General features: G+C 44.0%; 1 protein-coding gene across 5 annotated transcripts in view; it reads left to right on the forward strand.

Moving 5' to 3' along the window:
• WLS (Wnt ligand secretion mediator) overlaps positions 1–13,863 on the forward strand; it is a 134,353-nt gene that overhangs the window by 94,793 nt on the left and 25,697 nt on the right. For 2 of the 5 annotated variants that reach the window (XM_063800558.1, XM_016920590.4), the window contains exons 11-12: positions 127–280; positions 11,760–12,603. In XM_063800558.1, coding sequence (XP_063656628.1) covers positions 127–280; positions 11,760–11,869 — 264 coding nt within the window. In that variant the 3' untranslated portion in view covers positions 11,870–12,603. Of the gene's footprint in view, positions 1–126; positions 281–10,903; positions 11,047–11,759; positions 12,604–13,863 lie in introns of those variants that run through there. The other 3 variants (XM_063800556.1, XM_016920589.3, XM_054684180.2) reach the window with 2 other exon arrangements.

Below are 13,863 nucleotides of genomic sequence, written 5' to 3' on the forward strand. Positions count from 1 at the left end.
ATGGCCCTTCACGTTTCCCACATGTAGAAGAGACTTGGTTTTCATGTTGGTTGGTTCCTTTATTGGTGTTATGTTTCTTCTGTTTCTTCTCTGTTTCAATTGAATATCACCATCCTTTCTCCACAGGTAACGGAAGGCCATTGGAAATGGGGCGGCGTCACAGTCCAAGTGAACAGTGCCTTTTTCACGGGCATCTATGGGATGTGGAATCTGTATGTCTTTGCTCTGATGTTCTTGTATGCACCATCCCATAAAAACTATGGAGAAGACCAGTCCAATGGTGAGTTCCTGTCTCTTTAGAACAGCTTAAGTCAGGATAAATAGGCTTCTGTCTTTACAAGATTTAGATGGCTAAAGCTCTGAGATGCCCAGTGAAACTTTCCCTCCAAGTATACTCCTCACACTGGGAGACGGTGAATGAGCACCCAGGGGACTCAGCCATAAGACAAAAAGCCCACACAAGCCAGATCTTTCTTTAAGTCCTCATTTTTAAATCTCTAAAATACATTGAGAATATTGCATGCTAGTCTAAAATATGTCTTGATTTTAGAACAAGAGTCAAATTTTCTTCTTTACATTTTTGAGCACAATTGACTGTTGGAAACTATGCCATGTTTATTCTTCCCATTTGAGAAGCAGAATCCTAAGATATCAGGTGGAGGGAGTCTGGGCCCTGAGAGCTGAAGATGGAATAGGCTTCATTTTTCTTCTGCTCATTTTTCTTCAAGGTGATTTTTCGATGTATGTCTAAACCAATAGCTATTCTCCTGTCCCCAGAATCTTCCTGTCCTTTAGTGCTGGTATGTGCTGCCTTTTTATATCTTATAATCACAGAACACTGAGACATGGATGCTGCAAGTAGCCTTAGAGAATCCAGTCATTTTATAGATAAAGAAACTGAGGCCTAGAGAAGGGAAGATCTTGCTCAGGGTTTCTTCACTAGCCACAGCAGACAGAAATGATTAACACTGTCTAGGCCAGTGCTGTTAACAGGTAACAGGTGGCCTGATAAACAACTGGTCTAATAGATGCTTTTTCTGTTTGGTTCAGCCTTATTCCTCATTCTTTCTCTTTTTACACCTGCTTTACTCTAGCCATGCACTTGCTATTCCCCAAACATAGGAAGCCCTTTCTCAAATCAGTGCTCTAGTGCCTTTCACTCTACCTTGCAGTGGAAACCAGGGTAGCAGCCCCCCAGAGCCAAGGGTTGGCCTCACCTTTAGGAAGTACTCAGTGAGTGTGTGTTGCATGAGTGGATTGCACATTCTGCCTCCATCTGGGACTAATGAAACTCTACTCATCTTTTGGGCCCAGTCAAAATGCAGCATCTTCTTTAACACCTATTCCCAATCACCCCAATTAGAATCCAGCAAATGACATTCAATGGAATATTGTCTCCATGAAATGTTGATAAATTTAGGTAGTCAAACATGCTTGAGAATGATTGAGTTGATCAGCACTAATAAGGCTTTTCACTGCAATACATGTTAATGCCTTTAGTACATTAATTTGTACTGTCAGTCTTTACAAAGCGGGGGGTGGTAACAGCATTTTCCAGAATTATTAGATCATTTGGCCCTGGCACCCTTTCTTTAGGCAGTGTATCTCTTGAAACTGTTGTCCTAAGGAATATGCCTAGGGGATCATGAGTCTACTTTCCACATGACATTTATTGTGTAGAGGTGGAAGATGAGTCATCTGTGCCTTTATGCTCCTGCTGGATCATCGACTCCTTCAGGGCAAGGGCTAGTTCTTTAGGATACTTTTAAACTGTTGAGTGAATTAATGCTTTAGAAGTAAGAGTTCTAGATTAGCCTTCAGTGATCTTGTGGGGAGAAGGGAGGGGGGTAGTAACTTGAAAGATGAGATGAAGTGGAGCAGGAGAGGAAGTCATCTGTGCTGGGGGTCAAGGGACGTGGAGTGGTCTCAGCCACTGTCTGTCTTCATCCTGTATTTGCCATGTCCATGCGAGAGCATGCTGGACATGAGTTTCCCTCACCCCTTGACCTCTTTGGAGTAGACATGTTACAATCAGTTTCAAGCCCATCTCTGGTCTGAGGTGAGAATACAGAATATTTACTTACCTACCCCCTGCCCAACTTTGGTTTGACTGACTGTTTTGCTAGAAGGCTTGTGAGCTAGGCAGCCTTCTTCCTTTCCATTTCTAGTAAAAACACCAGTTGGTGTTTTTACTGTACATGTGGAAAATGGGAGCATTCAGCCTGTCAAGCAGTGGACTTCCACAACACGAGCAGCAAGCACTGCTGGGCTTGTGGACAAGAATCTTCATTTCATTCCATGGTCATCCTGTGGCGGACACTGAAGGAAACCATGTGGCCTTGTCCTTGATGTGAGTAGGTAGAGTTTCTGCCTTCCAGAGAAATACCACCTAAAGCAATGGCTGGACTTCCTAGATGATGGAATGATAATACTGGTGGGAAATAATTATCAAGTACTGACTGTGTGCTACAGCATTTTATGTACATAAATTCTTTTGGTTGTTTTTACTGTGTGACTGTTGGCAAAACACTTAACCCTCTGTGCACCACTGCTCCCAAATGTAAGTGATCTCCTAAAAGTCCTTTTGAACTACGAATTTCTGTGGTTAGCCTGGGTGCAATGGCTCACACCTATAGTCCTAGCACTTTGGGAGGCCAAGGCTGGAGGATTGCTTGAGCTCAGAAGTTTGAGACCAGCCTAGGCAACATAGTGAAACCCCATCTCTACAAAAAAAAAAAAAAAAAAAAAAAAAAAGCCAGGCATGGTGGTGTGCACCTGTAGTCCCAGATATTCAGGAGGCTGAGGCAGAAGGATCCCTTGAGCCCAAGGAGTTTGAGGCTGCAGTAAGCCATGATTGTACCACTGTACTCTAGCCTGGGTGATAGATAGAGGAGGCCCTGTCTCAAAAAAAAAAAAAAAGAAAAGAAAAGAAAAGAAAGTCCATGGTTGTCTTTCTTCCTATTAGCAGGGAAGGGGCAGAAGAACACTTCTTGCCACTAAGTGGCAGCCCAGAGAGTGATATCTGTCATAGGTAAGGGATTTCCAAACACTGGTGAGAATGTGTCCAACTTTAACACTGTTCAGCAAGTGGGAGCCCAGAGCTGTGGCCAACCCTGCAGAGGCAGGATGACTACAGACCACCATGTTGGACAGATTCTTGAGATTTGAGCCAGATATTAGGCAGCTCCCATCAGGACTTCCCACCCTACACAGTAGCCACTCTCCTAGGCTTGAAATGTTGCAATTGAGAAAAGCACTTCACTCTTCCTCATCAGAGTTTTTCATCAAAGACAGCTTGATCTGTAATTTCATGGAAAACTTGCAAATAATTCTCAACAAGAGGTCGTATCCCCTGAATCCTTTGCTAAAGGGATGTTTTTAAATGTTGTTTTGGTTTGTCACTATAACTGGGATATGCCTTTGGCATTTAGTGTCCAGATTCTAGGGGGTGCTACTAAATGTTGTTCTATAGGCAAAAAAAGGCTCATGTCATAAAGAAATGTCCTGCCTGTGAAATGCCAAGTAGACCCTCTGTGAAAAAACATTCTTCAGGCAATTTAGTGGGCAAACTATTTGGGGACCATATGCTGATCCTAAACACAAAAGTCATAAGATTTAGCAGTTCTCCTTTGGTAACATGATCGGTGATTTCCCAGCACCCCCGGGAACCCCTGGCAGCTTGTGGGCCCTTCCCTTTCCTGCATGGTGCTGTGACCTTGTGCATTTGGAAGGGGTCTCTTCCATGTTGGGCATTCTGCTTATTTTTCTTCTCTATTTTGTTTCACTTTTCATCTCTTCATCTGCCACCAGATCACACAATGTATCCTAGGAATTACGGAGCGTTTGCCAAGATTTCGAAGTTCCTTGGAAAGACCTAGTTTGGAATATTACGTGGAAACCTCAAAGATGAACTCTTGCAAGGAAGGATACATGTGTCTTTACATTCTCTGAGTCTCTGGATGGCATTCCCTCTCCATGTCCAGCATTCCCATGCTCCTTTTCCATTCTCATGGGAAGTCTTTAAGTTGGCTTTGGCCTTTCCCTCCCTATTTCTTTCTCTCCTTTGCTTTGAAGCTTCAGAGCTAGGAATTCAGATATCTTGCTACAGAGAGTGAATCCCAGGTGTGTGGGGCTTCAGCCTTTGTTAGATGGATCCTGGACGGAGCACAGACAAGCAGTTTCTGATGCCAAAGGCAATAAGAAAAGGGAAAGAATCTTTGATGGAGGTTGTTTGGTATGCGAGTTGGAGGGAGACATGCCAAGTGTCAGGAGGAAGTAGAAGTGGGTAGGAAGGAAATGGAATCATTGAGCATTTCACGATAGACTTTTTCTTCTCTCTTTTGGTCATAGAATGGACAGAGAAGAACAAAGTGGGCCACAGGTTCAAGACAAGGTCACTTTCCAAAGAGCATTTTCTCATATATTTCTGTTTCTCTTTCATAGTATGGATCAGAAAGTGACCCTTTACAAATGAACCACTGAGCACCTCAGTACTTAGCTCATACCTCATACCTTAGTTCCTTAGTACTTAGCCTTGTGCCATCTTGAATGAGATGGAGTGAAGTGAAGCTCGAAGGAGTGACAGAGACATAGTCCTTGCTCTCAAGGGGTCTTTAGCCTGGTCTGGGGGACAAGATTTCCTCATCTACCTCTTGAAAGGTGGCAGGACAACTCCACACTGGAGTGTTTTCACCAGCAGATAGGTGCTGCAGGAGTGTGGTGCCACATTCTTTATAGCCACAGGCTTTCGTGGACTTCCCCTGGGTTCCTTCCTATTGGCTGGTGGACCATAGCGGCAGTGAATGTGCAAACTCATTCACATTAATCATTTTATTTTTATGTACATAGAATTATATGTGTAATCATTTTATGCATATATGTGTCTGAGTGTACACACACACACGTGCACATGTGCACATATAGATTTTTAAATTTAGCAAAGATATTTTAGTTACCTTTCCTTCAAGGAACACTTATATTTTCTGCCCTGCTGCTGCTGCTGCTGCTGTTGCTGTTGCTGTTGCTGCTGCTGCTGCTGCCTTTTCATGACAGTTGTTCTTTTTACCTGTTGCCATAACCAATTTGTGAATCATTCTGGATGTCTTCCCAGGCAGATATGAATTGCAGCAGGCTAAAGTGAATCCTCTTCTCAGAGCAAAAATACCACCTCCCAGGGCTCCAGCAGCAAAGCCCTGCACACATGAAAAACTGTCCAAACCCACTCAACCACAATTCAGGTGGGAATAAGAAGTTGGAGCTGCTTATGAAGTCAGACAATTCTTGATAATAGCTTTGATTTTTGTGTTCTTTTGATTATAAAATTCTTGTCAGAATGTTTTAAAAAAAGAAGTGAGACACAGAATTCCCAACTAGATGACTGTGGCAGAGGGAACACAAGATGCCCTCACTGCCACCATTCCCTCCTATTTCTGTTCACGCTAAGCATTTTCTGTCTAATGCACCCACTCTGCGGGGAGCAAAAGCGGCAACACTGGTTCCGCGTCTTGGCAGCTAGCTACAGTGTGATGTCAGTTTTACTTCTGGAGGTTTCTGAGGTCTCCTGCCCCTTGTTTCATAGGAAAGATGGCTTTGGCTTTGTTGCCTCGGTAAAGCGTTGGATTAAGTCCTGAGGCCCTGACATTGGTTGCCCCGTTTTATTGACGCCATGCCCCTGATTGTACATTAGATGATCTGCCCATGGCCAGCTGAGCTTCTTGATGTCTGTGAGCACTGATGGGATTGTTCTTGTCACACGGGCTGGACCCAGACCCTAAAGCAGGTCTTAAAAGCGTTTTCCCATTCCCCAGTGAAGGTGGGAACCAACTGATGGACCGTCACCAGCCTGGCACCCCTTGCTCAGCTGTTTGTAATCAGGTGTCTTCTGCCCCCTGCCTCTCCCAGGGCTATTGCTGTGCCAGTGACCTGACCTTTCCTGGCCCAGTCAATTAAAATCATTTTTTCTGAGTCTTAGAATTCCTGTCACCCCACCATGATAGGGACATCTCAGTTACCTTCTTGGGAAGAACCTTCGGCTTCCTAAATGTTTGCTACAGTTGCTATACGAATACTACAGACAGGGTGTCCTAAACAACAGAAGCTTGTTTTCTCACAGTCTGATATTAAGGTATCACCAACGTGGGTTTCTTCCGAGACCTCTCTGTCTGGCTTGTAGATAGATACTTTCTCCCTGTGTCTTCACGTGGTCTTCCCTTTGTGTATATCTATATTCTAATCTCCTTTTCTTTCCAAGGACACCAGTCTGTTGGAGTAGGGCCCATCCCCAATTGACCTCATTGTTAACTTAATTACTTCTTTAAGAAGGCCCTATCTCTAAACACAGTCACATTCTGAGGTTCTAGGGGTTAGAACTTCAATATATGAATTTGAGAGTTTGGGGGAGATACAATTCAGCCTGTAACACCAAGATTTTACCCCCAAACTAATAAGTTCTATTGTGTTCTTCTACCACTTGCAGTTACTGCCTGGCAGTAAGTGTCAGGAAGTGCTTTGGAGGTCCATGGGCAATGGCTTGCTCCAAGCCTGGAATAAATGACCTCTGGGGTTGACAGGCACCGAGAGACAACTGGACCCAGGGTTCTTAACCCTGTCCACCAAAGCCACTCTGCCCCATCTCCCAGAAGGGATCCTCAAAGCTGAGCTATCCCAAGGCACACTCGTTTTCTAACTGAGGGTGTTTTCCTAAATGCCAGTGGGGAAGAACACCAGTGCCGATATGCTAGGCTAGACCCAGCCATGCAGAGCACAGAGGAACTGCCCTTGCCTGCACCAGGCAAATCTTTGGTGGGTGTTTTGAGCACTTACTATATACCACATACTGTCCTGGGTATTTACTTTCTTTAAAAAAAAAAAAAAAAAAAAAAAAAACCAGGCCAGGTGTGGTGGCTCACGCCTGTAATCCCAGTACTTTGGGAGTCCAAGGCGGGTGGATCACAAGGTCAGGAGATCAAGACCATCCTGGCTAATGTGGTGAAACCCCGTCTCTACTTAAAAAAAAACACACACACACACACACATACAAAATTAGCTGGGCATGGTGGCATGCGCCTGTAGTCCCAGCTGCTCAGGAAACTGAGGCAGGAGAATCTCTTTGAACCCTGGAGGCGGAGGTTGCAGTGCTGAGATCGCGCCACTCCACTCCAGCCTGGGTGACAGAGCAAGACTCCACCTAAAAAAAAAAAAAAAAAAGAAGAAGAAGAAGAAACCTACCATTCACCATTTTATTATTATTTTTTCTTTTGGTTAAGATCTTTCTGTGTTGCCCAGGCTGGTGTCCAGCTCCTGGGCTCAAGTGGTCCTCCTGCCTCTGCCTCCCAAAGTGCTGGGATTACAGCTGTAAGCCACTGCACCAGCCACACTATTTTGTTCTTTAACATAACAATCATATTAACACCAAAAATGTAAGGCAGACATATTCTTAAACAGTTCTTTGCATGAAAATAATTTGGCTTTACAAATACTACACTTTTCTGTTTTTCTCATTCTGCTGTGAACCAGAGACTTCGTTACAAAAAGTTATCATTTGAACTTAGCTTTGAAGGTGAATAGGAGAGAGGTTGGTGTGGGCCTAGGGAAAATTCTACAAAAAAGGATAGGTCATGAATGTTCTGGAAAGAACATAAGCTTTGGAGGTAGACACAGATGGTTTGGAATCTTGGCTCCAGCACACATTGTGTATGACCTTGAGAACAAATATGAACTCATGGTGTGGGAGCTCCCTGGCTTTCACACTTGGGCAGTTGGGGTGTTAATTTGCATTGGTAGTGGTGAGGATGGAAGTAGGTAAGCCTTATTAATATTAGAAGACCTCTAGTGGTACCTCAGATCTCTCCCGGAATCTGTAATACATCCTCAGAATGAGAATAGCTGTTGTCGTTTTTATTGAAGTGGGCACAGATACACAAACAATTGTCATTAAAATGCTGCCGGTCCTAAGAAGCTGTCTCCAGTGCATGTGGCTTTCTTCATCCTCATTAGGCATTCCAGGCAGTTACAACCAAGCAGCAGCTTACACACCTGTGGATGTGACTCCACACATATGGATGCATTGCTGTAGTCCTTTGGGATGAAATCTGTGCCAGAGATTGGTCTCATTTCACAAGGTTAGGAAGAAATAGACCGTCATCTAATTGTTAATGAGCTGTGATGAATTTGACATCATAACCAGGGAGAGAAGTTTACTGCAAACTAAAGCATTCTTTTCTTTTTTCTTTCTCACTCTTTTTCACCCCAAGACACATATCACATTTTCAGAAGGGTTTTTTCTTGTCTGAGATGGGAAGAGACTTTTGAGCATGTTTGTGCACTGAGCAGCAGGAGCCAAGAGAAGGGGAGACTAACAGATGGAGCAAGACCTTGGCAGAAGTAGGAGGTGATGGAATTAGGAGGCAAGTGGAGGGATCTCCACTCGTGCTATGTTACTGCCACGTTCACACACCCATTCCCCAAGGGGGAACAGTTGGCCTTCAAGGTACAATAAAATCACATGTGAAACATAGATTTTGGTGCATGGAGTCCCATTATCTGGGTCCTCATCCAGCACAGTAGAGAAATTAATTATGCCACAGTAGCTTCACATCGTACAAGGAAATTCAGGGCATGCTAAACCCCTAACAGTGCATATGGCCAATACTCATAAAAGCTCTCCTGTCAGTGCACTGATTTATATGCTATAAATTTATCAGATACAAAAGCAAAGTAAATATGCTAAACAATTTATTCAAATTATTTTATGTGTAGTTTTTTGTTTTGTTTAGTTTTTGAGACCCTCTCCCAGGCTGGAGTGCAAGGGCACGATCTTGACTTAATGCAACCTCCGCCTTCCGGGTTCAAACCATTCTTCTGCCTGAGCCTACTGAGTAGCTGGGACTTACAGGCATGCGCCACCACACCCGGTTAATTTTTTTAATTTTAGTAGAGACAGGGTTTTGCCATGTTGACCAGGCTGGTTCAAACTCCTGACCTCAAGTGATCCGCCGCCGTCAGCCTCCCAAAGTGCCGGGATTACAGATGTGAGCCACCGCACCCGGCTGTATGTGGATATTTTTAGCTGTAATGCTCTGCGTGTGGACTTCATACCTCACTGGCAGTCTCACTGGCTGCTGGAAACTTGAATATTTAAGAAGAGGCAGCAGAACCCAAAAGTTGAGAGCCTGCATCCTGGCACCTATTTATTTGAATCCCACACACTATTTAGCAGCTTGGGCCTTGGGCAAGTTACTTAGCCTCTCTGTGCCTCAGTTTCTTCATCGGCAGAATGGGAGTGATGATAATAGTGCCTCCGTCTGAGGACTGCTATGAGAATTAAGTGCATTAATATTTGTACAGTATTTAGAACTGTGTCAGGCACATGATAAGCATTATTACATAGGTATCCATTTAAATAAAGAAGCCAAAGCAATTTTGGCTGTTTTTTCAAGTGATCTGTAGGATCATATGCATATTCTAGGATCTGCTAATTGGAGTCATATTTTAAGTTTAAAGAATTAACATCTTTGGTTCAAAGCCTGAGTAGAATTACTCTCTAGCATCTATTTCTAAGAAGTCCTCAGGGAAAGGGATTCCTTAGGTAAACGGTTATGAGAGCTAATGGGTCCACTGGGGTGGTCAGGACTCTTTGAAATTTTGATGACTCACACAGACATGCAGATCATGAAACTGGCTTTGAAGTTCTGATGGCTAGCCCAGATATGCAAATCCAGAAATAGCTTTGACTGAGAAATGTGAAGCTTAGACTGCTTGTGCTTGACTGAGGAGTGGACTAGATGTTGCAGCAGTGAGAATACAAGTTATTGGCCTGGGAGTAGTTGCTCACTGTACAAGTGGTGGTTCAGCTTGGCCCAAAGTAGCCCAGCTAAAGCCTCTCACCAGCCTTACCTGGCATCTATGCTCTGGCTTGAGGGCAGATGAATGTGGATGTGCTGGAGGCTGGACTGATGCCCCTTTAATGCCTTCTCTACCCATAGTCCTGTGGATTAGACCCTTGCCAAAACAGCCCCAAATGTCTTCAGCAGTCCTCTGCAGCAGCCAATGAGCCTGCTTCTAAGGCCAGGGAATCTCCTGGGTAGAGAGCTTACAGGGTGGCATTTAATAATAGGACTGATTTTGCTGTGCAGCCACAGAGAAATGGGTCTACGATGAGAAACTAATACTGCGTGGCACACGTGAAGGGAACCAGCCAAGCAGCCTGCTGGGCCAGTGGGTGGGAGTGACCTCTGGGGTTCTAAGGCCACCAGATTCATTGATGCCTAGCGGTTCTTAAATTAGTGATAAGATTACTAGTCCTAAGGGCAGGGCCAAGGCTGCTTCTAAGTTATGGTATGGCATTTCAATGGAAAACAGCATTTAGTTACTTAATTCTATGCTTTAAATTAGAAAAACTTCAGTTCCAGCAAACATATCATATGATATGTGCACAATATAAAAATCACTGACACAAGTTTAACTTTCTATTCCCCAGCACCCCTCTCCACAAACATGTGTGCGCACGTGCACCCCCACACACAGTCAGACTGAGCGTGGTTGCGTTTTCCATTTTCCCTTTGTTGTTTATACATTCACTTGTCTTATGGCAGGTAGCAGAGTTTTCGAGGTTTAACTTAGAGAAATTTTTTTTCTCCTGCTAGTTTAGAAAAGTTCAAATTATTCCATTTAAGCAGAACACTGTCCACTGATAATGGGTTCAGAACACTTGGGACAACCCTGAGGGCAGAAGGAAATGCACAGCACGTTTCTGGCACTTCTTTTTTCCTGGAGAATAAAGCCCCTCATTGTTCCTAGATGTGTTAGATATGGCTCCTTCCCCAATCTATGGATAGATATAAGCAGGTCTTATTTGCTTTCACGTGACGTAGATGCTTTGTAGTTTATTTTTTTATTTTTTTAGAGTCAAAGTCTCACTCTGTCACCCAGGCTGGTGTGAGTGGTGCAATCATAGCTCACTGCAGCCTAGAATTCCTGTGCTCCAGTGATCCTCCTGCCTCAGCCTCCTGAGTAGCTGAGGTTACAAGTGTGAGTTACTGCACGCAGGTAATTAAAACAAATTTTTTTTTAGAGTCAGGGTCTCGCTCTGTTGCCAAGGCTGATCTTAAACTCCTGGCCTCAAGCAGTCCTCCTACCTCTGCTTCTCGAGTAGCTGAGATTGCAGGCCTGAGCCACTGCACCTGGCTCCTATTTTGTAAATTATTCATAGCAAATGTGTTGGTGCCTGACTGACCCATCCATCGGGAGGTGTGTTATGCTGATTTAGCCCATCACATTGGTCTTGGCATCAGACGTTCCTTTGCCAGCTCTCTCGTGGGCCTGTTCCTCCACCCAGGACAATTACCTTGCCTACCTCCCAGCTTCCTCATCTGTAAGGCTGGCACATTCATACTGCCTACTTCAGAGGGCTTCTGCGAGGATTAAAGATGATCACTTACAAAGTGATTAGAATAGAGTCAGGCACAAAGTAAATGCTCATTAAATGTTAATGATTACTATGAATAATATCAGCAGTGAGCTGACTCATGTATCTTAATGACTGTCATCTAGGAGCCAAAAATGGTATTTTAAGAAGTTCTGCAAAGTCCAAGTGAACAGGTTTGGAGTTAGTCCTTGTTCTGAATGTTGTGTGCCCTAGGTGTCTCTGTGTGCTCAGAATGTCAAAGAGGGCTAGCGTCAGGGCAGTTGTCCATGAGATGAACCCCAGCTTGCTTCTCCTTCCTCCTTGAATGCATCTAACACCGAAAACCCTGTTTCAGGCGATCTGGGTGTCCATAGTGGGGAAGAACTCCAGCTCACCACCACTATCACCCATGTGGACGGACCCACTGAGATCTACAAGTTGACCCGCAAGGAGGCCCAGGAGTAGGAGGCTGCAGCGCCCGGCTGGGACGGTCTCTCCATACCCCAGCCCCTCTAACTAGAGTGGGGAGCATGCCAGAGAGAGCTCAATGTACAAATGAATGCCTCATGGCTCTTAGCTGTGGTTTCTTGGACCAGCGGCATGGACATTTGTCAGTTTGCCTTCTGACGGTAGCTTTTGGAGGAAGATTCCTGCAGCCACTAATGCATTGTGTATGATAACAAAAACTCTGGTATGACACATTATCTGTGATCATTGTTAATTAGTGACATAGTAACATCTGTAGCAGCTGGTTAGTAAACCTCATGTGGGGGTGGGGTGGGGGTGTATTCCTTGGGGGATGGTTTGGGCTGAATGGGGAGTGGAATATTTGACATTTTTCCTGTTTTAAATTCTAGGATAGATTTTAACATCCTTTGCGGTCCCAGTCCAAGGTAGGCTGGTGTCATAGTCTTCTCACTCCTAATCCATGACCACTGTTTTTTTCCTATTTATATCACCAGGTAGCCTACTGAGTTAATATTTAAGTTGTCAATAGATAAGTGTCCCTGTTTTGTGGCATAATATAACTGAATTTCATGAGAAGATTTATTCCACCAGGGGTATTTCAGCTTTGAAACCAAATCTGTGTATCTAATACTAACCAATCTGTTGGATGTGGGTTTTAAAAAATGTTTGCTAAACTACCCAAGTAAGATTTACTGTATTAAATGGCCTTTGGGCCTGAAAAGCTTTTTTAACCTCTTGCTTAAAATGCGTTTTATTTTGATAAGATACTTCAAATAGCCTCCAAAAGTGTAGATCCAATCATTTAAATAAACCTGTATGTATATGCATATGTGTACATGCATATCCCCTCCTGCTAAAACTCATACACATGCGTGCAGATTATTTTCCAGGTTGAACCTAGAGGTGGGGAGTTGATGGGGGAAATAGGTTTCTGAAAAACGGATATACTTTATCATCAAATCAAAGTGTTTGGGGATAATACCTATTCCTGGAGAAAGAGTGACATTTTCTGTCCTGTGTGGTTAGCCTCCCTAGGCTGGCAATGGATGCTCATATGCCTGACAACAAAGGTGGGGAAAACATCACGTGCTTTAGAAGCAGAGCCGTCCCCTGCCCTATTCAGACTTTCCCCAATAGCCTTTTTCATTGTATTTTAACACTTGCACTGGAGGTAGCCGAGAGAAGGAACACTGTTTCCTGTTGAAGGTCTGTGATTTACATCTGACCTGGCTATTTCCTCACTTATATTGATAAACTTTAACTGCTTACTGGGGTCACAGTGAAAATTTCAATCAATCAGTTCATATATATGGAAGTGTTTTATCAACAACAAGCCACATAAATGTGTTTTTCCTGGAGTCTAAAACCAGTTTCATGAGTAACTTGTTTTTCAGACACTGAGGTCTGGAGGTCTGGAGGTCTGGGGCACAGTCCATGTAATTCACCACTCAGCACCCCTAGCCTGCCTTTTCCTGACTTTGGCTTAAAGCGTGGTAAGCAGTGACAGTAGAAAATGCTTTGACTTTGGCTATTCTCTCTAGGCCTTTTCCTAACCTGGCGGACATTGGATGGTGTACGATCCTGTGCACTCAATATCCACTTACCAATCAACCACTGCAGTGCCAGGAATCAAAGGGAGCCGTGCCTCCCAGTCTAGCAGGGAACTCCTGTCCCAGAAGATAGAGGGAACGTTTCTCTATCCCCTGGGATAGGAAAAGGACTTGAGATAGACCTTAAAGAAGATTGATTTTACCAGAGCCAACGGGCAAAGGGATCAGCAGTACAAAAATCATAGAAGATGCAAAGCATGGACAATGTTTGGATAAGGTCGGCGATCAGGCCTGGCTGGCACATAGGAATGGAAATAGCAGATGATGAGCCCTGTGCACCTGTGAGCCAGATGGAGAAGGGTTTTTAATGCTGTGGTAAGAGTTACGAGACTTAGCCTCAGATATTAGGCAGAAAAGTGATACGATCAGAATGATCACTGG

Source organism: Pan troglodytes, chromosome 1, assembly GCF_028858775.2.
Source record: "Pan troglodytes isolate AG18354 chromosome 1, NHGRI_mPanTro3-v2.0_pri, whole genome shotgun sequence".
NCBI classification, from domain to species: Eukaryota; Metazoa; Chordata; class Mammalia; order Primates; family Hominidae; genus Pan; species Pan troglodytes.